General features: G+C 53.7%; 1 protein-coding gene across 8 annotated transcripts in view; it reads left to right on the top strand.

Annotated features, from left to right (window-relative positions):
- Positions 1 to 17,105, top strand: part of ATE1 (arginyltransferase 1) — a 55,240-nt gene extending 38,135 nt beyond the window's left edge. For 7 of the 8 annotated variants that reach the window (XM_080687467.1, XM_080687462.1, XM_080687465.1 and 4 more), the window contains 2 exons: positions 5,700 to 5,820; positions 13,445 to 17,103. In XM_080687467.1, coding sequence (XP_080543593.1) covers positions 5,700 to 5,820; positions 13,445 to 13,629 — 306 coding nt within the window. In that variant the 3' untranslated portion in view covers positions 13,630 to 17,103. Of the gene's footprint in view, positions 1 to 5,699; positions 5,821 to 13,444 lie in introns of all 8 variants that reach the window. The other variant, XM_080687466.1, reaches the window with a different exon arrangement.
- Positions 17,106 to 21,820: the final 4,715 nt, after the last annotated feature.

The following is a 21,820-nucleotide window of genomic DNA, read 5'->3' as shown; positions in this document are numbered from 1 at the left end:
AAAGTCAAAGATAGGTGACACTGTGGGAGAACGGTTGAATGGTTTGGCCGTTGGTAACTTTCCCTTTACACATGCATTGTAAAGTTAAGTCCTTTCAGCTCTAGCCAGTGTGGCACAGTGGATAGAGCGTCAGCCTGTGGACCGAAGGGTCCTGGGTTCGATTCCGGTCAAGGGCAAGTGCTTTGGTTGCAGGCTTCTCCCAGGCCCAGGCCTGGCCAGGGCGCATGCAGGAGGCAACCAATGGATGTGTCTCTCTCACACCAGTGTTTCTCTCTGTTTTTCCTCTCTCTTCCACTCTCTCTGAAAATCAATGGAAAAATATCCTCGGGTGAGGATTGAAAAATAAAAATAAGAAAAAATAAAGTTCGTTCAAACCATCCATACAATATTCTTACATCACAAAGGTCTTTTGTTTGTTGCGTATGTGGTTTTATAATGGGCTGAAATGGATAGAACTAACATTACAAAGATGTTAATAATTACTATCATCTTGAGGTTCTGTAAATTCTGTTCTGGTGGCATGGTTGAGTTTGGGCCAATTTGATATTTTAGGCTGGATGTCTTAGTTGGAATGAATAAGTAAGCTTTCTCAAGTTGTCATCCAAGATTGATTGGTGTTTATAACATCATAAATTCTTCACAATTAAGTTATCTAGAACTCTGTGAATGGACTTGATTTGCCTACTCCGAATAACTGTTTAAGGTAAAAGTGGCTATCCTGTATAATAAAAGCCTAGGTGGTGTCACACCCTCGCACAACATCATCACAAGATGGCCACGTGCACAGCAGAGGCAGGGCCTAGTGTCTGCTCTCATGGTGAGGCCTGGGGGTCCTGTGGCTCTGCACGGCGTGGAGGAGGCAGGTCTTGGTGGAGAAGGCAGGTCGTGGCAGGGGAGGGCAGTTGGGGGCGATCAGGCTGGCAGGGGAGGGCAGTTGGGGGCAATCAGGCTGGCAGGGGAGTGGTAGGGGGTGATCAGGCTGGCAGGCAGAAGCATTTAGGGGCAATCAGGCAGGCAGGCAGGCGAGCGGTTAGGAGCCAGTGGTCCCAGATAATGAGAGGGATGTCCGACTGCCCTGCGGGATCGGGCCTAAACCGCAGTCAGACATCCCCTGAGGGGTCCCAGATTGGAGAAGGGTGCAGGCCGGGTTGAGGGACACCCCCTCCATGCACAAATTCATGCACTGGGCCTCTAGTGTTCTTCATAATCACGTAACTGAGCGTTGAGAAAGGGAGGAAACGGTTACCCCTTGAGCTTGCTGACACGTGGGTCCTCCCCCAGCTGTCACAGTGGCCCTCTCCAAGCCCTTCCCAGCTGACACAGAATACTGGTGACATGTAAGGCCACAGGATGTGATTGTACTGGACTCGGCTGCGCGGGTGAGGGGGAAGGTTATCCGTAAGCTTGAAGCATTTAAATCACTGATGAATTTCCCGTCAGGCAGAAAAAGGGAATGATTACCAAAGATCACACCCCTGGACACACAGGAGGCTCAGCTACCTGCTTACTCCCCTCGGGAACACACAGACTCGGGAGTAAGGCTTGCAGAGCCACTGGAAATGGTGGCGGGGAAATAGCAGCCTCAGATAGAGCGTGGTGGCGAGGCAGCTCGCCGTGTGTGAAGCTGTGCTGTGTGACCGTGGGTCCTCCCAGCCTGAAAACTAAAGCCAGCAACGTGTTTCTCTGGGTCCAGCCCCGATGGCGCTAGTAGGCGAGTCTCCATGAACAGGACATGGCCTTGCTGGTGCACGTGAGGGGTTTAGTCCAGTGGTCGGCAAACTCATTAGTCCACAGAGCCAAATACCAACAGGACAACGATTGAAATGTCTTTGGAGAGCCAAATTTTTTAAACTTAAACTTCTTCTGACGCCACTTCTTCAGAATAGACTCGCCCAGGCCGTGGTATTTTGTGGAAGAGCCACACTCAAGGGGCCAAAGAGCCGCATGTGGCTCGTGAGCCGCGGTTTGCCAACCACTGGTTTAGTCTTAATGTCTGGTTTTAACTGAAATTTTAACAGAAAAAGAATATTGAGATGAAGCTTCTGATCTTGGCTTTGCCAGTGATCGGCCTTAAGTCACTGACTCCTCTCTCTCTCCGCCCTCTTTTAAATATTAAAATGAGACTGGAGACTGCCTCGGGAGGCCTGAGGCTCTTCTGCCTTTAAAATGGTCTGGTTTTCTCTTTTTAAGGAGTACAGTATGACACAGTTCAGTGTAAGTCAGCAAATACTAAGTATTTATTGAGAGCGCAGTCCATACGAGGTCTTCTGCCCAGGCACAAGGCAGGCAAAGACACTGCACTTCCGGGTCTCGGGGAAACTCCAGGTTGGGGTGTGTGTCGGGTGGGGGGGGGGGGGCGCAGGGCTGGGTGCACTGCGTTCTGGGGTAGGCTTCCCTGGGGCACCCGCTGTGTGGTGTGCTTCTCCCGCCTGTTCGCCAGACTGTGGTGTGTTTCTGTGATTACAAAGTTGCCTCCCTCCTGGTAGAGGTCCCTGAGAACTGAGGTGGGCAGCATTGCTCCCCACGGCACGCCCAGGACGCCGCCGGCACGGAGCCCGGCAGGTGGTGGGTATTTACTGATTACCTGCTGTCCTGCAGGACTGAGAGCCGGGGATCCTGCCCGGGAGGATCCTGCCCGGGGCGGAAGGAGTAGGTGGTGGTGAGGGGATGCCCAGCCCAAGGTGCAGTGGGCATTCAGGCCCAGTGAGCGGTCACCCTGGCCCACAGCCTGTGCCTAGTGCTTAGAGCCAGTGCCCTGGGGAGTGCGGGGTAAGGAAGGCGGCGGGCGCACGTGGGCCTGACACTCAGCGTCCGGCCTCAGCCAGGGAGTGGGAGCGCTGGGTCCACGCAGCTGTGGGTGTGGACTGTAACACGTGGCGGTATGGTCACTTTACACCCGAGGTTCTGGGATTAGTGAAACCCAAGCTGGTTTCCCAGCAGGAAGGAATTGGTCCTGCCTTTTTACCTTGTGTGATTTCTCATCAGCTGTAGAAGATCCCTGGCTCTGCAATGTCTTTGCTTTAAAAAGGGTCGTTCTACTGTACGTAGGTATTGGGGAACCAGAAGGGGTGTCGTAGAGAGTTTACCCCGTCGGTGCTCTCCGACGGCGGCAGGGAGCTGGGCTCACCGGGAGAACGTGGAGTCAGCTCCCGGGTCTGTCTGCTGGTTGGAGGCGTCACCTGAGCGGAGTGTCAGAACCAGTGACTCGAGCCGCCGTGTTCTAGGCCACAGCTTAGCAGAGCCAACATGAGCTGATGCTTTTCATCCAAATGGCGAAGGCCAGAGTTAATGTACACATAACTACACACAGACACTCCTTTAACAGCTTAGCCTGTAACAGAAATTAAAGAGACTTCGAATTTTACTTTTCATTTTCTCTTCATTATTTTCTTTGTCTTCATCTTTCATCCTATTTCTTTCTTTTTATCTTCTCTATCCTTTTCAACTTATGACCCTTCAGTTTGAAATTAAATTTGGGCTGTAAGTTGACTCCTTGAGTCTTTTCTTCACAAGCTTTCTTTGTATTTTCTAGAAAAAAAAGATTAACCCAGGGTTTCCAAAATAAAAGCAAAGATTGTGATTAAAGCTGAATTAGAATCTTTATTCTGTATTACTTGCTACTAGTAAAATAAATAGCCCCGTCTTAGGGAAGCTTTAAAGCAAGTCCTGGAGCCTTTGCCAGCCCTGGATTTTAATTAAAGAAACACAGAACTCCATCACTTCTGTTCGTCGGAGGAAGAAATATGTGATTTCAGGGATTCAAAGCTTGGCCTGCAGCACATGGAGCGCATCTGCTGGCTTTCCGAAATCGGGGAGCACAAATGGATTCAGATGCTTGGCCCTTTGTCTTCCCTCTCAGCTCACCTCACCCTGACAGGCGCAGCCTGAACACCGTTTCTGAAAACAGAGCGGCTTGAGTTACTTCCCAAGCGCTCTCCTGGGGACCCACAAGTCAGCCTCTGTTTATGTAACGGAGCCAGGGAGCAGGGTCTGCGCAGGGCTCCTCGACGCTCTGCTGGTGTTGTCTTTCAGGGGGAACACCGCGTTTAATAACCCCGTCCCCCCTTTCTCTGAGGCGCTGCCCGCTCTAATGGGTTGTTTTCAACTGGTTTTGTTTATGTCGTGTTAGAGCTGCTCTGTAGGCGAGTGGTTTAGGTGAAGCCAATGGGTTTGTTGTAGAAAATGGGATGCTTGTCAGCTTTACCTGATGGAGGACTTTAATCTTTCTTTCTGCTCGTGCTTCTCCCTCCCTCCCTCCCTCTCTCTCTCTCTCTCTCTCTCTCTCTCTCTGTATTTAAACAATATTGCCTTTTTTGTATTCTTACATTTTTATTGAACTTTCAAAACAAACTGCTGGTTTATCCTTTTCTTAAATACTCACAAAATCCTTCGAATTTTTCCAAATGTTTATGAAGTATTCTTGTGAGGGAAATCTCATAAAGATCTTTGCTTCAGGACCAGAGTTCAAAGGAAAGTCCGTTTGGTTTTAATTTGAAAACTGTAAAAACAAAATTCCCTCAAAATGGCAGGGTGCGAATTGCTAACCTCAGTTTTATTGCAATCGGCCAAGCCCATCCCCAGATGTTTCCAATTAGAAGCCAGGAACGCTCACTTTGGGTGGATATCATATGAAAGCATTTCTTTACTTTTCTCTGATTTTTTTTTTTTTCTGAGAAAAATAACAGTCTCAAGTTCTTTAACTTTAATTAAAGAAATAACTTCTTTTTTGCATGTTTAAACTTATGCAAAGAAAAAAGTAATATTCAGAGAGAATTCTTACATGTCAGATTTGTAAACATTTATAGACTTGAATACATAGGCGTTTACATATATCTTATGAAGGCCAAAAAAAAAAAGTTTGTAAAAGATGATAAAGCCTTTTTGAAATTAAAGTCATGCATTTCTGGATTTACTATAATCAAAGAGTAGACCTTTTAACACTTGCCTTTGTTTGAAAAGGGGTAGTTAGCCATTCCAGTGCTTTCTTCAGGACTGTTACAGGGAATTTTCCATTATAATATAAATAGCAAGCTTTTCTTTCATTCTTGATCAGTTGTACGTTCAGTTGTAAGAAGTACTTCTGTAGGAATCTGGAAGATGTAATCAGATAAAAGAAACATCCCAGGTGTTACTCTGAAATTTCTATAATGTTTTTTAGACTTCCCTTTACTTATATTTATTAGTTTATATTGCTCGTGGAAGTATGTTGACAAGACAGTACTTTTTAATTTATTAGAATGAAATGAAATTGTCAACTGAGTCTACAAAGTGAGAATTTTGTGACTAAGGATGATGAAATTTATTTTGGAAAATAAGTTCATTTTATATATAAATAAGAATACTCGCATACATGAAAAGAAATTTCCCTGTGTTATTAACTAGCATTTAAAAGACAACTTGATTTTGAAACTGGGTATTTTTAGCAATCAGCTCAGCAAAAATCATATGTCAGTTATTTCTCCCAAAAGAAGTAGAAGCCTACGTCTTCCAGATCGCGCAGGCCTCCCGGGGTCCTGGGTCACTCGGAGGCCTGGGGGGCCGGTGCACTGTGGGATGGGGCGCGGGCGCTGGTGGAGTTGCTGAGCCTCGACAGGACAGCTGCTCCGGCCGCCTGCCTTCCGTTGTGGTTAGCCCTCCCCTGAGCCGCGCCACGAGGGCGTCCCTGTGGTGGTCATGCCTTCTCCCTCGTGTCTCCCCAGGGTCATTACAGGCCCTCCGACCTGCTGTGTCCTGAGACCTACGTGTGGGTGCCCATCGAGCAGTGCCTGCCTTCCCTGGACAACTCCAAGTACTGCCGTCTCAACCAGGACCCCGAAGCAGGTATGTGTGGCGCAGAGCTCGACGGGAAGCCTGGCTCCTAACAGGGTGCAGAGAGCTTTCTACTGGTCTACATTGTAGAGTGTGCATGAGTGTGCGTGCGTGTGTGTGTGTGTGTGTGTGTAAGGGACCGCGTGCACGCACACAACAAAGGGCTTTGCGGATGAATGTAGAGTGTGCATGAGTGTGCGTGCGTGTGTGTGTGTGTGTGTGTGTGTAAGGGACCGCGTGCACGCACACAACAAAGGGCTTTGCGGATGAATGCCGGAACCTCGTGTGCTTGTGCTCCTGGCTGGCCGAGCTCCTCATGCGGTTAGCTTTCACATCTTGCTTGAGGGCTGACTCCAGCTCCCGTCACGTTCACTCTCAGAGGCATCGGAGTTCTTCCCCGATCACTCGGCCACCAACACAGAAACGATGGCCAAGTGGACGGAGTGAAGGGGGGATGGTTAGGGTGGAGCTGGGAGCAAGCGGGCGGTGACGGGTCGGCTTTCTTCCTGCATCTCTGCTGCTCCCTTTCCATGCCTCCGTGCTCCTCCTGCCCGGAAAGCCCAGCACGTCTCCCTCGTGTTCACCACCGGTGCTCCCCCCCCCCCCTTTTAATGCATCGAAGTGTGCTGGGAGCAAGTTCCTCCCTGAACCCTGCTCGATGCATTAATTGTTGGGAACTCGGTCCCGGTTCCTCCTCCGTCCTGTGCTCACTGTCATTGTCAGAAGCACTCACTGCTCCATCCTGCCGACTGGTCCAAGTGTGGGAGCACAGGTCCTGATCCTGCCCTACCATGCTGACTGTTGGGTCCAAGCCCCTCTGCCGGCGGCCTGACCTTCTTGGTTGCTGGGTGGTAGACGGAGAAGCCATGAGAAGTCGTGGTGTCTGAGAGAGTCTTGATTGTAGGAGCACGTGGCTATGCAGCCATGGCTAACAAGGAGCCCCTAGACAGAAGGATCTCCACAGCAGAGTCCCGTCCAGCAGGTAGCCGCACCGGCTCGTTAGCAAGTCCTCGTCCCCGCGCAGCAGCAGCAGCCTCTGTCCCTCAGCCGTGGTCTGAGCAGCAGCAGCAGCCTCTGTCCCTCAGCTGTGGTCTGAGCAGCAGCAGCAGCCTCTGTCCCTCAGCTGTGGTCTGAGCAGCAGCAGCAGCCTCTGTCCCTCAGCCGTGGTCTGAGCAGCCGCAGCTGCCTCTGGACCACAGCCTCATAGTAGCCGCACTGAGCTCGCTCTCCGCTCTCCGCTCTCTGCAGCCTCAGTAACCTCTCCCTCACCTCCCGTCTCTCTCGTACACTGGCTGGTCAGTCGCATGTAGCAGACTACTTAGACCAAAGAGGCTTCTTGCCAAACAGCGACATCATGTTTGGGTTACAGAGGGGCACAGTGTACCGAGCGCTTGCTGTGTCCTTGCACCTGCGTGGTCCTTGGACACTGATGAAGATTCCCATGCTCAGAGTGGCCTCGGCCATCCGGGTGCTGTAGATAGAGCCTTTCCTACTCTAACTGGCCCTGAGCAGCTGGTGGCTCTGGTGTGGTTCCACGAAGTGCTGAGAAAGTTCAGCCGTCAGTCTAACGGTCTTACTGGCTGTGTTCAGTGGCCGTAAGTCCGGCAGCGTCCCCCCTGGCACGCACAAGGAGCTCTGAGGAGCTGTGCGAAGTGGACGGCTTAGAGGCAGGAGAGGGCGGGACCAGGACGGCACACTAGCCACGAGCTGATTGGTTGTGGCAGGGTCTGTCAGGAGTCTGTCAGGCAGTTCACCTCAGGAGTGCTGACCACGTCATCCCCGCTGGGCTGGTTCCAGGCCCTGCTCCTGGGGGGCTGACCCTAAGTCAGCGAGGCCGTGGGGCTCGGTTGCTGGCCGGCTGGGCACAGGTCATTGTTGTCTCATTTCTGACAGAAGAAAAGGAAGAGCCTTTTCCAATGTGGAGTCTTGGGAGCTTCTCCGAGAGCACCATGCGGTGTTACCAGCATTGACTGTCACAGCCTGACACCGCCCGGCATCCGCCTTAGGGCCTGTGGTTTGGGGATCAGCCTTAGGGCCTGTGGTTTGGGGATCAGCCTTAGGGCCTGTGGTTTGGGGATCAGCCTTAGGGCATGTGGTTTGGGGAAGTTAACGTGCAGGTTCTGCTGGAAGGTGTGCGCGCCGTGAAGCACGGCCGTTGGAGACGGAAATGGTGAAGTGAGAGCGGCCTCCCCTCTGGGGCCAGGCTTGCTTCTGCTTGACCCGGAGGCGGACGCGGAGACGGTAGTGCTGTCAGCCCGCAGGGCTGTCTCCCAGGCCCCGGCTCCCTCCAGCCTCCCGCAGTCAAATCCCCACGGAAGCCGCCGCCGCCGCCATAGTCTCTGCCGCGCAGTGGCTACAGGGGCACCAGGGCCACCTGTACGAAAGGTTCCGTTTCCCATCCCGAGGTGCTGCAGGCCTCTGGGAACCTGTTCCTCCCTCCTCTGCAAATGCCCCCTCCCCCCACCCCCCTCTCCCCCCATACACACACACACCACACACTGGAGATTTAGGTTCTATGGTTATTTCTCAGCTAGGAAGACTGAGTAACAATAAAAACCTATTGTATTTCCTGCTGTTAAAGTACTGGGGGCGGGGTGGGGGGGGTGCTGACAGCTGAAGTAACTTGGAAAATTCTAAAGAAGTTACTGAGCTCACAAATAGGCCTTTTGTTTTCCCTTCAGGACCTCAGGTCCCACTGTAAAGAAAGGATCTCGAAAGTTTCTCAAATGATTTTTATTTTATTTCCTGTTAATCCTCACCCAAGGATATTTTTCCATTGGTTTTTAGAGAGAGTGGAAGAGAGAGGGAAAAATAGAAACACGGATGCCTCCTGCATGCCAGGAAGGAGCCTGCAAACAAGGTAGTGAGTGCCCTTGACCGGAATCGAACCCGGGACCCTTTGGTCCGCAGGCTGACACTCTGTCCACTGAGCCACACCGGCTAGAGCTCAAATGATTTTTCAGTCTTAGGTTATTTTAAATAGATAGTTGGATATGGATAGATTGAATATTTTTGTTTACATCTTTTTATTGCTTGACTTGAGAGAGAGGAGGGGAGAAGGAGAGGAGTAGAAACATCACGCCGTTGCTCCACTCATTTGCACACTCGGTGGTGGTTTCTTGTGTGTGCCCTGACTGGGGGTCACCCCGAAACCTCGGTGAATGGGGCTGACACTAACCACCTGAGCTGCCTGGCCAGGGCAGGCAGATTTAAAAACGTCTGCAGCAAAGTTACATCTCACCTCTTTTTAAAAATTATTTTAAATGTTCGCTGGGAACACTGACAGAGGTTTGTCCAGGCGGCTGAACCACCGTCTCCTGCAGCAGGGACGTTGCTGGTTTGGGCGCTCTCCCGCTCTCTCCCGTGCGCCCGCTCCGCTAATGCCTCCGCGAACCACTCCAAAGCCTGTTGGACTTGGGACTCCCGTGTTGAGGTGGTTCCCGAGTTCAGTTCTCCATGCACTGGTCTGACATTCCGTGCTCTGCCGGTACATCGCTTGTGCCCAAGTGCCTTGTGGCCATCGCGGTGCCTGCCATCTGTGCCGCTCTCTTCCTGAGAAGCTGTTTCCATGGTTACGTAATAACGCTGTAGCCATAGACGAGGTAAGAGAATGAACTGTTCCATCATTTTTCTGGAACGCGTACAAGTTACCACATCTTCCTAAGAAGAATGAGCACGGGAAGTCCCTGTGAGGATAAGTAAACCTGGGCTCTCGCGATTCGCTTCCTTTGAAGCACCCGTGTCTCCGGTGAATAAAACGCTAGGAAATCAAGCAGTTGTTTCTCACGTTTTCCTTGAAGATCCAAACGTCATAGAGCCGACGGCATGTTTGTATCACTCGTGATAGAGTGCGTGTCCCAGCAAACGGCCGGCAGCACGGCCTCCGGTGGTTATTTCATGAAGTTAATGGGCTGCGTTAGAGAAGGGAGGGAGGCCTTCTTGCAGGGACACCCCTCCAGCCGTCTCAGTGCGCTGGCGGGCCTGCCACGGGGTGCAGAGCCTGGTCTGGGATCTCAGCGGGGCTTGGCCTCTAGCATCTGCGGGTCCCCTGGGACGGGCTGCTGGGCCGTGTGGGGGAGCGGTGCAGGTTTGGTCTCCCCGCACCGAGGACATCGGTCAGGCTGAAGTGCAAAAGGGCGGCTGCAGAGGGTTTTGTGAGGATTTAGGGTACGTTTTTCCTCCTTTAATAAATAAATCCTAACAACTAATTTATTTTTAATATTTTAAGTCTCTAGTAAATTGGTTTAGCTTTTAAATTGGGTTTAAAACTAATTATGTATAGTGTGCCAAGAATCAGAACCTGCCTTTATTGTAAATATAATTGGCGGTTATAAACCTGCAGAAAACAGAAACGCATTATTTTGTCTATAACAATAAGTGGTTTTTGACATTAATACAGTGTACCTATTGAAAAGGCGATTGATTTGATTTTCTGGCCTTAATTTAAGGTATGGTAAAAATATGATAGGAAACTCTGAATTTACATATTTAAATGCATCTTAGGAAATTGTTAAACCTGGTAAGTTGGGCAGACGTCTGGTGGAGCAAGAAGGAGAGGGGTAGGAGAGGGTTATGGCTGGGGTTTGGCATCACTTTCTATTTATTTCTGTGTTATTTGAGTTTTGCAACAAGTACTCTTTTATGATTTAAAAGGATATTTAAACATAATGTGGTTATTATTGAGTATTCAGTAATTTCATAGATGACTAATTCCCAGGAAATTTGTTGTTACTTCAGGTTAGTGAAATACTTTAAAATTTATATTGTATCATTCTTTTTATTCTCTTATTACATGTCTCGTTGATCTCTGTTCCCTTTTCCTAAAGTACTGGCAGTTTTAAATATTAGTGTGGTTTTTTAAATTGATTTTAAAGGCAGAGAAGAGAGAGAGAGACATTGAGGTGAGAAAGAAACATCCATCGGCTGCCTCCTGTATGCACCCCAACCAGGGGTTTAACCTGCAACGTGTGCATGTGCCCCGACCGATAACCGAACTAGCGACCTTTCAGGGCCTAGGATGACACCCAGCCCACTGAGCCACACTGGCCAGGCCGTGTGAATTTTTTTCAATAAATATTATATTGGGGAATTTTTTGGAGATTTGTGACAGTTGGAAAAAACATAAAACATGTAGCCTGAAAATAGCAAAAAAACACTTAAGAAAAGCTGTCATGAATGCATAGAATACTGTGTAGGTAGAGTGTACTTAGTACCGTAAATATGCACACGTCTACTGTAAAATACGACATGGAATTAACAAAGCTACACACATAACCACAGACTACGTGGCACCATTTGCTGTGTAGAAAAATGTAAACAAACATAACTTGGTGGATAGCTGGGTGGTGGGGGTAGATGTGTGGGTTGTGATGCGTGTGGAGAGCCGGGAGGCGTGTGGAGAGCTGGGAGGTGGTGTGATGCGTGTGCAGAGCCGGGAGGCGGTGTGATGCGTGTGGAGAGCCGGGAGGCGGTGTGATGCGTGTGCAGAGCCGGGAGGCGGCGTGATGCGTGTGGAGAGCCGGGAGGCGGTGTGATGCGTGTGCAGAGCCGGGAGGCGGCGTGATGCGTGTGGAGAGCCGGGAGGCGGTGTGATGCGTGTGCAGAGCCGGGAGGCGGTGTGATGCGTGTGGAGAGCCGGGAGGCGGTGTGATGCATGTGGAGAGCCGGGAGGCGGTGTGATGCGTGTGCAGAGCCGGGAGGCGGTGTGAGGCGTGAGCATTAATGTGCTCCAAACTGAGAGCAGAACAGGTGCTGCCTTTTCCTTTGCTGTCGCTTCCCCCGGGAGGGAGGTGGTGACCTAGCAAACGTGAGTGTTTCCTGTTTTAAAGCACATGGGTTTCTGCTGTGGTGGGATATGAAGGTATGAGAGACAGCGCACGGTGACGTCGGCATGTCCCGCCTCGGCGGCAGAGCCAGGGCAGGTTCACCAGGAGAACGCTGGCGCAGGGAACGAGTGCGTGTGTGTGATGCGCACCCAGCGGCTCGGGAGGCGGCCGGAGCTGGGCAGCAGCGGAGGGGGCCAGGGGCCGGCTGCCCCGGAAGGTGGAGCCTGACAACAACAAGAGCAGCAGGAGCCGCTGGCGAAGCAGAGTCCGAGGAGAGGGGAGAGGTTGGGCAGAGCGAAGGCGGGACACCGTGGCCCTGGGGATGGGGATGGGGATGGGGACGGGGATGGGGATGGAGCAGCCTTGAGGAGACCACCTCCTGCCACGCTGTGCTTCCACCTCATCTCCTCTGAAGACATCCTGGACCAGGGGAACCTGAAACTGCGGTGGACTTCGCTCTGTGGAGTGAGGACCCTCTGGCTGCGTCCTGGGGTCCCCTGGTCCTCGCCCATCCACGCTGACCAGGCCGGTGCTCTGTGGAGGCATTGGTCTCTGGCCTGAGTGACCTCTTTGGGAAAGGCCACGGGTGGCTGGCACTCCCGTCGCAGGTACCTGGGCAGACCCAGGGCGCAGTCAGCCTGGAAGTCAGAGGTGTGGGGGCAGGTACCTGGGCAGACCCAGGGCGCAGTCAGCCTGGAAGTCAGAGGTGTGGGGGCAGGTACCTGGGCAGACCCAGGGCGCAGTCAGCCTGGAAGTCAGAGGTGTGGGGGCAGGTACCTGGGCAGACCCAGGGCACAGTCAGCCTGGAAGTCAGAGGTGTGGGGCCAGGTACCTGGGCAGACCCAGGCGCAGTCAGCCTGGAAGTCAGAGGTGTGGGGGCAGGTAGCCCGAGGCACACGCATGACCTGGCCTCGGGTCTGCGGGGCCCTGTGCTCTGTCTCGGACACGGAACTTGATGTGTCCTCGTCGGCCAGTGGCTGGCTGTGGAGGACACAGTGTCAGTTGAAGAGCCAACGTTGATTATTTAGAATTAGGAGCGACTGCCAGAAATGGGACACCTAAAGTAGGTTGGTGCAAGCAGCCAGTTTTCCGTTTGATGTCAAGTTCTGACATGGCCGTCCGGGGCTGGCGTGGCCATTTGGTTCCACGAGGTCTCACGTACCCGGAATCCTTCGTGGTTTTGCTTGGTTGAGCTGAGGGAAAGCTCTTCACTCAGGCTCCAGGAGAGGCCGGGTCTCCTGCCGACACCGTGTTCCGGCTGCGCGGAGGCGGGACGGGCTGTCCTCTGGCCTCCGGGGTGCTGCCGACACCAGGAGGTCCTTTACTGGGAAAGCACACGGACAGTGGCAGCCACAGCAGGCTCCGCGTGTCCTCCGTGACCCCTGCCACGGACGGGGTGCCCACTGCCTTGACCTGGCCGCCCGGGTCCGCCAAGACTGCGAGTGGGCAGGAGGCTCGGCGCAGAGGGGGCCCTGCGGGGTGCGCCAGCTCGAGGAGCGGCACGTCCGTGTCAGTGTGCGCAGGAAAGACCCCCCCGGGAGCCTGATTGTGGTGGGACGGTGACGGGGTCGGGGACCGTGTTTCAGCCGCACACAGTTCTGTCTCCCCTGACGTGCCAGGAGCGCACCCTCTCAGCAGGGCGTCGGGGCGTGTCTGACCTGCTCAGGTGGGTCCTCGGGCTGTGCGCCCTCACCTGAGCCTTCTGCTCGGAGGGGTGGTCTCGGCGCTTCTGTCTGTCCGTCCGTGCGTGGTTGTGAGTTAGGAAGAGGAGTGTGCTCCGTGCCTTTTTAATCCGTGTTTTGTTGTTGCAGCGGATGAAGGTCGCAGCAGGGACCCCGACCGGCTGCAGGTGCTGTACAAGAAAGCCATCCTGCCTTACGGCGTGTTTAAGCAGCAGCAGCAGCAGCGGGAGCCGGGCGAGGAGGCCGCCGTGCTGCAGTACGCCAGCCTCGTGGGCCAGGCCTGCTCCGAGCGGATGCTGCTCTTCCGGAGCTGAGCCGCTCCGCCGGCCGCACGTGTGCCGGGGCCTGTGCCGCCCCGACGCGCCGCTGCAGGAATCCCGGCCCGCCTGCCCGCAAATGCTCCTTATTTTGACTATCATATGGCTTTTGTAAACTATTTTGTGGCAATGTATTTGTGCAAATCTCATGGTTAATGTAAAGGCTTAAAAAATATGTTATGACCCAGCTCCGTAATTGGGATTTATAATTTCGAAAGTTTGTTTTATGAACAAGACATGGTAAACTTCTCTTACTGTCAATATTTTAGGAAGTAAAATCAATCCGTGAATCGTAAGTAATTTTAATTACAGCTGTGCTTTTTTGTTCTGTTAGAATTCAAAGCAGACTGTGTCCTCAGATCCATTTAAAACGTTGGTTTATGCCAAAAGACAGACAAAACCCTTCCGAGTGGGGAAGAAGGGGGGGTGCTTACCCCTGTGTTCCTACTCCTCACCGGCCTGGCGTGATTTCTTCTGGAAGGGTTGCTGCGAGTGCTCCCCTTACTCCAGCTGTTTCAGCTGGGACAGTCAGGATGTGTTCGCCCTGGGTACATCGTTTGCTCGATTTGCACAAATTTAAGAAAGGGAGTTTCTAAAGAAAAACGTGGGCTCCTGCCTTCACTAGCTGTTCATTCCTTAGGACCGAGCACACTCGTCTTTGGCTCCTGATACAGAATTGGTTCCTGTCCGACTGCTTTCATCGCTGTGGCACCAGCCCCATCTCATTACGAGGAGCCATTGTGGCCTCGCTCCGGGGTGGGTGAAGCTCCATGGCTCGCCCTTGGATTGGGTGTCACCGGGGATGCTACGCGGGTCATTGAAGTGAAGGCTCCCCTGCTCCTCCCACTTCCTTTGTGTGAGCAGATGTCCCTGTGGCCACGGTCAGGGTGGCTGCCGAGGACGGAGGGCAGCGAGCCGTGGGGGCGCCAGGACGGGTGGTTTTCTCGCGCGCTCTCCGCTGACCCCTCGGTCCCGGCCGCCCCTTCTGCCTTTGGTCTGTGTTGTGTTGCGTGAGCCTTTTGAAAACTGTGCTCTGAAGCGCAGTTGGCTGACTCACGGCTGCCTTTCTGTTTCTTGTACACACACTGAATTTAGATAAAACATTATACCATAATTTCCGCCAGCTAGAGCAAAAGGGAGGCTCGTAAAACAATGTTTTAAAAGTCACATGTCTAGAAATTGAACATCCCGGTAAACTGCATTTTCACTCGGAATGCGGCACCACCTGCCGTGGGCGGCTACTGGGCCACCTGGGGTAGTGGTGAGCGAGCCATGTCCTGAGCGCAGGGATTTCACGTTCTTCTGGAATTCTTCAAAGCAGTCTCCAAGGGCATCCGATGGACTCTTACTCATAGCCGCCTTCAGAACCTATAGAAAATGGTTTTTCTCTTGCCCTCTGAAGTGAAAGTAGCTTAATTTTTCTTAGGATTATGAAAATGATACTGTGAGCAATTAAAACGTTAAGGAAAATATAATTAAGAGAGTAAAAATAATCTGAAACCCTGCCATACAGAGAGAGGTTTGTCCTGTACACACACATACACAACTTGAACATAAATAGGGTCCTGGCTCCGTGCTGGGCCCCTGAAGCTAGGATCTTAAGGTGGGATTGGGAAGTGGTGTGAGGGCTCCGGTGCGATGGGCAGGGGCGGCCTGGTGCCCGCGCCAGGTCTGGCCGTCGGCTGCCTCCGTCCGAGCCGTTGGCGTGTAGAACGGTGTTCGCAAAATGGCACGCGTGTCCGTGAGGAGAAAGCCTGAATCTGAGCACAAGCTGTGTTTCCCGCAGGGTTCCCCAGAGGCTCCTTCACGGGGGCCGCTGGTCCGCCTGCAGGACCCGCGCTGACCCTGCGGGGGCGCTGGTGGCTCCAGGGAGGCCCTGGAGGGTCGGGCGTGAAGATTTATTTGCTCGGTGGCTTAAGTCATGTGGTGGGTTTTTCGTTGGTTTGTTTTTGAGAATAGATAGCAGTTCCTTGATCCTCACGACCAGTTTCTTGAGAAGCAGCAATGTGTCCGTTTGCGTCTGGCTGCGTGCTGGTGGTGGCTGCGAGGGCCAGGGCAGTCGAGGCCAGTGGCCGCCTTGTCCGCTGACGCACAGTCCAGCTGGGAACTGGTTCACGCCCTGGCTTCCTCTAAAGACAGAACCTTTCAAAGCTGGTGGCTCTGGTCACACCCACCGTCCTGTGTTGGGGCAGAAGGTACTAGAGGTTCCCCATACGACCATCGTTCTTTAAATTAGTTCTGTTCCGTTGACACTTTTGTTCTCTTATCTTTACAAAGTGTAATCTGAGCACTTTTTACATTTTAAAATATAGAGGCTATTAGATAAATATTATTTGATTAGAATTAGATAAGAAATTACTGTTCATTTTTCCTTTCCAACAAGCTTATCCTATTTTTTAATCTATTTTGCAAAATATCGATTGTGTATGGTTGGTTGACATGGTGGAATCTATTATGTACATGAACCTTTTCAGGTTTTGAAGGATGTATGGTTTGATTTTATAGGCTTTCTATTATTTCAGTGTGAATAAAGGTGAAAAAGAATATGATGACCAGTTACCTAAAATGTGTCTGTCTTTTGCTAACCTGAAAGAAAAGGAAAGTACAATGGATATAATTGGGAAATGATAAAATTAAAAGTTGTTCAAACGTGTACTTTTGTTCCAGAAGAGACCCAGGACATGGAAGGCACACAGGCTTGCTTGCATGTTGTATTTTTGCTCTCGTCTATTCCTTCTGAGCAGCCCATTGGTTAACGCTCGAGTGCAGGAAATAAAGCTGCTTCTGTCCGCAGAGGCTCTTGCTGGTCAGTACACAAAAGACACGTGTTCCCATCTGCTAACTCCTGGAGTGCATGTCACCTGCGTGAACGTGGGGAGAGCAGAGCGAAGCATCGGCTGGTGAGTCGCGACGCTCGATTTTCAGTCGTTGGCTCCCGGTCACTAGGCACTTCAGCCGAAGGAACCGGGGGTCCTTCCTCAGGAAAAGCAAGAGGACGTGTCTCCTCCAGCAAGGACCTGGGGTTCCACCGGGCATGCTGGGGACAGACATCCTGTTACCCAAAGGCCTGGAAGTAAAAGATCCGTTACAAACTGGAATACGGTTTCTCTTTAAAAACGTGCTTTGCGGAGAAGGGTTCCTAAGCAGCGATAGAGCAGTCTGCCTCGGCTGTCACGGTCCACGGTGTGGCTCTGGGACACGTTGACGAGTGTTGTCTTTCCTGGTGAGCTGAGGGTAAAAGGAACCGTTTTCCAAGCGACCCGAGTATCAGAAACAATTCCCACGGACATTTTCCCGGAATAGAGCGCTTTAGTGCTTTCCTTCTTTGCAGGGACAGAAAAGCGCACCCGAGACCGTGGTGTTGCTGACAGCCCCACCTGAAGCACTGGCCCTTCACGGGGGCGCCACCCTCTCAAGCGTTCTGCCTGCACGTGGGTAGCCTGTGGCTTTAAATAAAGATGGAATCACGCCACGGGTGCTGCTTTGTTATTCCTTATTTGATGTATTTGGACGTCTTTACTATATGGTGAATATGCAAATGAGTGCGGAACGAATGTCATTCCAGTGGCTGCATACTGTTCTGCTGTGTCTCTTCTCTCTTAAGAAAGGGGGCGAAAGACGTTAGTCCCCCTTGTGGGCAGTAACTGACTGGCGTTGACAGTTTTTGTCAGTTCTCTGTCATCGTTGGTGATGCCCTAGCCGGTGTGGCTCCGTGGAGAGAGCGTCGGCCTGCGGACTGAAGGGCCTGGGGTTCGATTTCAGACAAGAGCACGTACCTCGGTTGCAGGCTCCGCCCCAGCCCTGGTCGGGGGCATGCGGGAGGCAACCAATCCATGTGTCTCTCTCACATCGGTGTTTCTGTCTCTCCCTCTCCCTTCCACTCTCTGAAAATCAGTGGAAAAAAATCACGTCCTCAGGTGAGGGTTAAAAAAAGACAGCGATGCTCTCACCCCTCATTCTGGCTCCCTTGCCGCCAGCGGTCCGCGAGCAGGAGGACTTGTCTTTGCCCTTGAAGGTCCGCAGGGGTGTGGCTTGTACAGCGCTGCCCCTCCCCTCCCCTCCCCTCCCCTCCCCTCCCCTCCCCTCCCCTCCCCTCCCCTCCCCCCTCCCCTCCCCTCCCCTCCCCTCCCCTCAGCTGGACGTCTGGGAGGCAGCCCTGTGCTGCTGTTCTGACAGGTTGCTCCCCCTAAGGTTCCCGTTAGAACATGTCTGCGAAGCTTGAGGTACCCTGGCTGGTTTTGCTCAGCGGTTAGCGCGTCGGCCCGAGGCCTCAAGCGTGGCGGATGTGATTCTGGTCCATCGGTCAAGGGCACGTACCTTGGTTGCAGGCTCGATCCCTGGCCCAGGCCGGGGTGTGGGCAGGAGGCAACCAATCCGTGTGTCTCTCACATCCATGTTTCCTTCTCCCTGTCTCTCGCCCTCCCTTCCGTTCTCTCTAAAAATTAATGGGGGGAAAAATACCCTTGAGTGAGAATGAACAATAAATACATACGTACCTGCATACATGCAGCAAACCCTAGTAATCCAAGGCGCCAGGTGTAGATGCTGGTAAGGACGGGCCGAAGGGTCACCGCTAACGGCATGCAGTGCCCCCCGCATAGGAGACCGTGGAGGCATTGACACGTCCCTGTTCACAGTCGTTCAGACGGTCCTACTGCGGATCAGTGACCATCGTCTGCACTGACCGGTCTTGCAGAGCCTGGACCTGGGGTCCATTTGAAGTCCCCGCCCACGGAGGGTGTCTGATCCATCCCACAGGGCGACAACTCCCCAACGGCTGCCTCTCGACGAGAATGTGGACACATTCTCGGGCATCCAGGGAAGCGGCACTCGGAGGCGCCACGGCAGACTCTCCTCCGTGTAACGGGAGGGGTGTTTCGAGGCCCGCGACCGTTAACGTGCGTTTCTGTTTATTTTGAGACAGAACGAGAGAGCAGGATAGCCGGGACACCGGGGTTGCTTCGCGCAGCCGACCGTCATGTCGGTGATAGCTGCACCAGGGGCCCAGGGGGCTGCTCCATCTTGTCCGCCAGTGGCTCCCGCATTTCTTTCTCCTGCCTCCTCCTCCCACGTGGAGGCCTTCCACCTTCCCCTCGGCTTGCTCCGGAGTCACAGGCAGCGGGGCCGACCGGCAGGCTCTGAACGACGGGTGAAGGATGACTCGGACGCGGTTCTGTTCAAAGACGAGGGCTAAGGGACTGCTTGGCGTGAGAAACCAAACGGCCCCAGTTCGCCTGCCTCCTCAGGCTTCTATTCTCACAGCAGCTTGAGCTAAAACGAACTATTCGTACTGCGAGCCGGGCAGGCACCCTCGAGAAGACACACGTGTCCTGTAAGCAAGGATGTCTGCCGACGACGCATCAAGATTTCCGTAAGGACCCGGGGGTTCCGGCTTGTTAGGAAAAGTCAAGGCGGGGCAGCCGCCTTCAGCCAGCTCCTGTCCCACGCCTCCCACAGCTGGGGGCGCAGGGCACTGTCCACTGTCCACTGTCCAGTGGGTGGGAGACCAGAGCGCCTTTCAGACTGGGTGGGAGGGGCGCGGCCTAGGGCTGTGGGGGCGATGAGACTGGGAAATAGATTGGCAGCTTTTAACCAGAAAAGAAAAAAGTGTCCGCGTGTTGGTGGTAATAAGTGAGCTCTGTTGTGTGAGCTGAGTCCCCAGCCCCAGGTCCCAGGCAGCGCCATGGACACGGAGGCCGGCTGAGCCGTGTCCTGGGGTCGTCGGAAGCCCTGTGCTCATGGCAGCCACCAGCGACGGTCCCAGGGCCCAGAGCACATGGGCTCCGTCTCTGCTCCGCTCTCCCGTGGGCCAGAGGTGGGCAGAGCCACCTGCTCGCCCCGCACCCCTGGCCACCGCCACCTGGGCCGATGCGAGCTGTGGCGGGAGCGTCTGAATCGTCTTCGTGGTGGAGAGCGAGATGCGCAGGTGGCCCAAGTGCCGAGGGGAGACGCGTCCGCGGTCCCTGTTCTGCCCTTCCAGTTGGTTTTCCCTGGAGCCACCAGGGGGCAGAAGGAGACCTCCTCACCCAGTTCTCAAACCTCTGACGGCTCCACCACGGGGAGCGGGGAGCCTTCTCCTGGCCCCTCTCGGCCAGGGTGTTCGATCCGGAGTCCGTTTCCCGTTCGGCATGTCTGATTGCTTTTCAGGTTTGGGTTGTCTTTGAACTAATTCTCCCCTCTGCGTCTAAGACAGCGGTGAGAGGAGAGGACAGGTAAGCAGTGTCCTGTATCGATGAATGACTTTGGGCTTGGATCCCGGGCCCCACACAGCGTCCCGCCGCTCCTACATTGTTCCCCGTGTCCAGCCTGGCTGGGCTGGTGCGGGCCTGTAGCACCTCGGATCTGGTTGTTGGGAAAGCCTTCGGCAGCGTCCTGCCCCTCCCCACCTCCACCCCCGCCCCCGGCGGTTTAACCTCCCCGAGGTCACCCTTCTCATCTGTCCCTCCCCTGGTCCCACATCACAGCGACCCATCCCAGCCGAATGAAGGAACCCCGCCTGGCCGGCCCCACTCCTTCTCCCACCTTCCCCCTACCTCTCCCCTCCTGAAACGCCACCTCAGCCTTTTCCTCCTGGCTCCTGACCTCCGTGGGGTCTCCCTCCCCGTCCTGCCGGCCCCCTCCCACTCCGCAGGTTCGCGTCCGCGAGGTCAGACCAGGTGCTGGGATGGGTGCTCCAGTGAGGCCGCGCTAACTGCGGAGACTTCGCTGCTGGCCCTCCGCCGGGTCCTCAGTTCTGGTGACTCTCCCCTGGCTGGCCGCTGCCGTTGCATCTTTGGAAGAAGCGAGCGCCCCGCTCCGGGGAAGCGGCAGGGGAACCAAGTGTCAGGGCCAGACGCCACCTCTCCCAAGGTAGTCTCATAGGTGCTGTTACCAGGCGTCCTCAAACGACGGCCCGCGGGCCACAGGCGGCCCGCCGAGGACACGGATCCGGCCCGCCGGGGGCTGCTGCCTGTCCTGCTTAGCAGCCGACGCGTCCCGGCCCGCAGTGCGCATAGGAATTTGTTCATAGTTTTTTTTTAAACTATAGTCCGGCCCTCCCACGGTCTGAGGGACAGGGAACTGGCCCCCCGTTTAAAAAGTTTGAGGACCCCTGTGACAGTTTCCCAACGCGACGTGGCTGCTGGCCCGACCGGGGCGTGTGTTCCGCGTGGCCCGGCGTTGCCAGCCCGCGGCGGTACGTCACGGGGACACGCTTTGGCTTCTGGGGCACAAAGGGCATGAGGAGGGTCGGGAGTGACACGGGTCGGGGCCGCGCGCCTGCCCTTATCAGACTTTCCATCCCCATTTCAAAGCGAGAGAAAGAATAATAAGAGCCGGTGTCCAGACCATTTCAATCAAGACCAAGTCCCCCAGAAGGGCCCGCGATCCAGACCTCCCGGCTCCTGCCACACCCTGTAAAAATAGATGGAGCCGGGTGTTTGTTTTGTTCTGATGGCTGGTATTTCGTGCGCCGGTAAGACCCTCAGGCATCTGGCCCCAGAGAGGGCGGCCTCGCCTTTGATGGGACTGCCCGCGGCCGCCCCTCAGCGGGTCCCTCCTTCCTTGGCTGCGGGGCTGCTCGTGGGAACCCCACGCTCGCTGCGAGCCCCACGGGAAGGGGGTTCTGGGCCAGTGGGGCCTGCGTTTCCCATTCCTCCTCGTCTTAAAACTTGGCGTTTTTATTTATTTACTTATTTATTTTATTTATTTATTTTTTAAAATACATTTTTATTGATTTCAGAGAGGAAGGGAGAGGGGGAGAGAGAGAGAAACATCAATGATGAGAGAGAATCATTGATCGGCTGCCTCCTGCACGCCCCCCCACTGGGGGTCAAGCCCGCAACCCAGGCACGTGCCCTAGACCGGAATCGAACCCGGGACCCCTCAGTCCGCAGGTCGACGCTCTATCCACTGAGCCACACCGGCCAGGGCTATTTTTTATTTTTATTATTATTTTTTTTAAATATATTCCATTGATATCCTACAGAGAGGAAGGGAGAGGGATAGAGAGTTAGAAACACTGATGAGAGAGAAACATCGATCAGCTGCCTCTCGACACATCTCCCACTGGGGATGTGCCCACAACCAAGGCACATGCCCTTGACTGGAATCGAACCCGGGACCCTTCAGTCCGCAGGCCGACGCTCTATCCACTGAGTCAAACCGGTTAGGGCGGTATTTTTATTTTTTAAATACATTTTTATTGATT

The sequence above is a fragment of the Plecotus auritus genome (genome assembly GCF_963455305.1).
Source record: "Plecotus auritus genome assembly, chromosome: 9".
Classification (NCBI taxonomy): domain Eukaryota; kingdom Metazoa; phylum Chordata; class Mammalia; order Chiroptera; family Vespertilionidae; genus Plecotus; species Plecotus auritus.
This window is presented reverse-complemented; position numbering and strand designations above follow the sequence as displayed.